Genomic DNA, 460 nt, shown 5'->3' with positions numbered 1-460 from the left:
GGAGCCGCTCTGCCCGCAGGGGCTGCACCTCCGCACAGGGCACAGCCGGTGCCCGGGTCCTGCTGCCTTTACCTCGGATGAAGGCCAGGTCGGTGAGCAGCTTCAGTTCCCTGCTGACGTCCAGCTGGAAGTGGCTGAAAGAGGCCGTGGCCGCGGGACGGAAGCTCTGCAGCGAGTCAGTGGCCCTGAGGATCCTGCGGCAGAGGAGAGCAGGGACGTCAGGGTGGCACGTGGTGGCCACCTTGGGCACCGGAGGGCCCTGACAGCCCCATGCCCGCCAGGGTCCCCGCAGCCCGGTACCTGTTGTGCAGCTGCTTGGCAGCCTGGACGAAGCAGGGATGATCGGTCTCCTTCAGCACCTCCTGGGCATAGCCCACCATGCCCGAGTTCTCCAGCATGGCCTGGTGCTCCTGGATCTGGCAGTGCAGGCTGGCCAGCCGCCCCCGCTGGCACCCCCCCA

General features: G+C 68.5%; 1 protein-coding gene across 1 annotated transcript in view; it reads right to left on the bottom strand.

The window, feature by feature from the left end:
• TRIM46 (tripartite motif containing 46) overlaps positions 1-460 on the bottom strand; it is a 5,541-nt gene that overhangs the window by 2,466 nt on the left and 2,615 nt on the right. Inside the window, exons 5-6 of the mRNA XM_035903928.1 lie at positions 301-446; positions 73-194 (exon numbers count right to left, since the gene is read on the bottom strand). Of these exons, the coding sequence (XP_035759821.1) occupies positions 73-194; positions 301-446 (268 nt within the window). The remainder of the gene's footprint in view (positions 1-72; positions 195-300; positions 447-460) is intronic.

Source organism: Egretta garzetta, unplaced genomic scaffold, assembly GCF_000687185.1.
Source record: "Egretta garzetta isolate BGI_Z169 unplaced genomic scaffold, ASM68718v1 scaffold141, whole genome shotgun sequence".
Taxonomy (NCBI): domain Eukaryota; kingdom Metazoa; phylum Chordata; class Aves; order Pelecaniformes; family Ardeidae; genus Egretta; species Egretta garzetta.
This window is presented reverse-complemented; position numbering and strand designations above follow the sequence as displayed.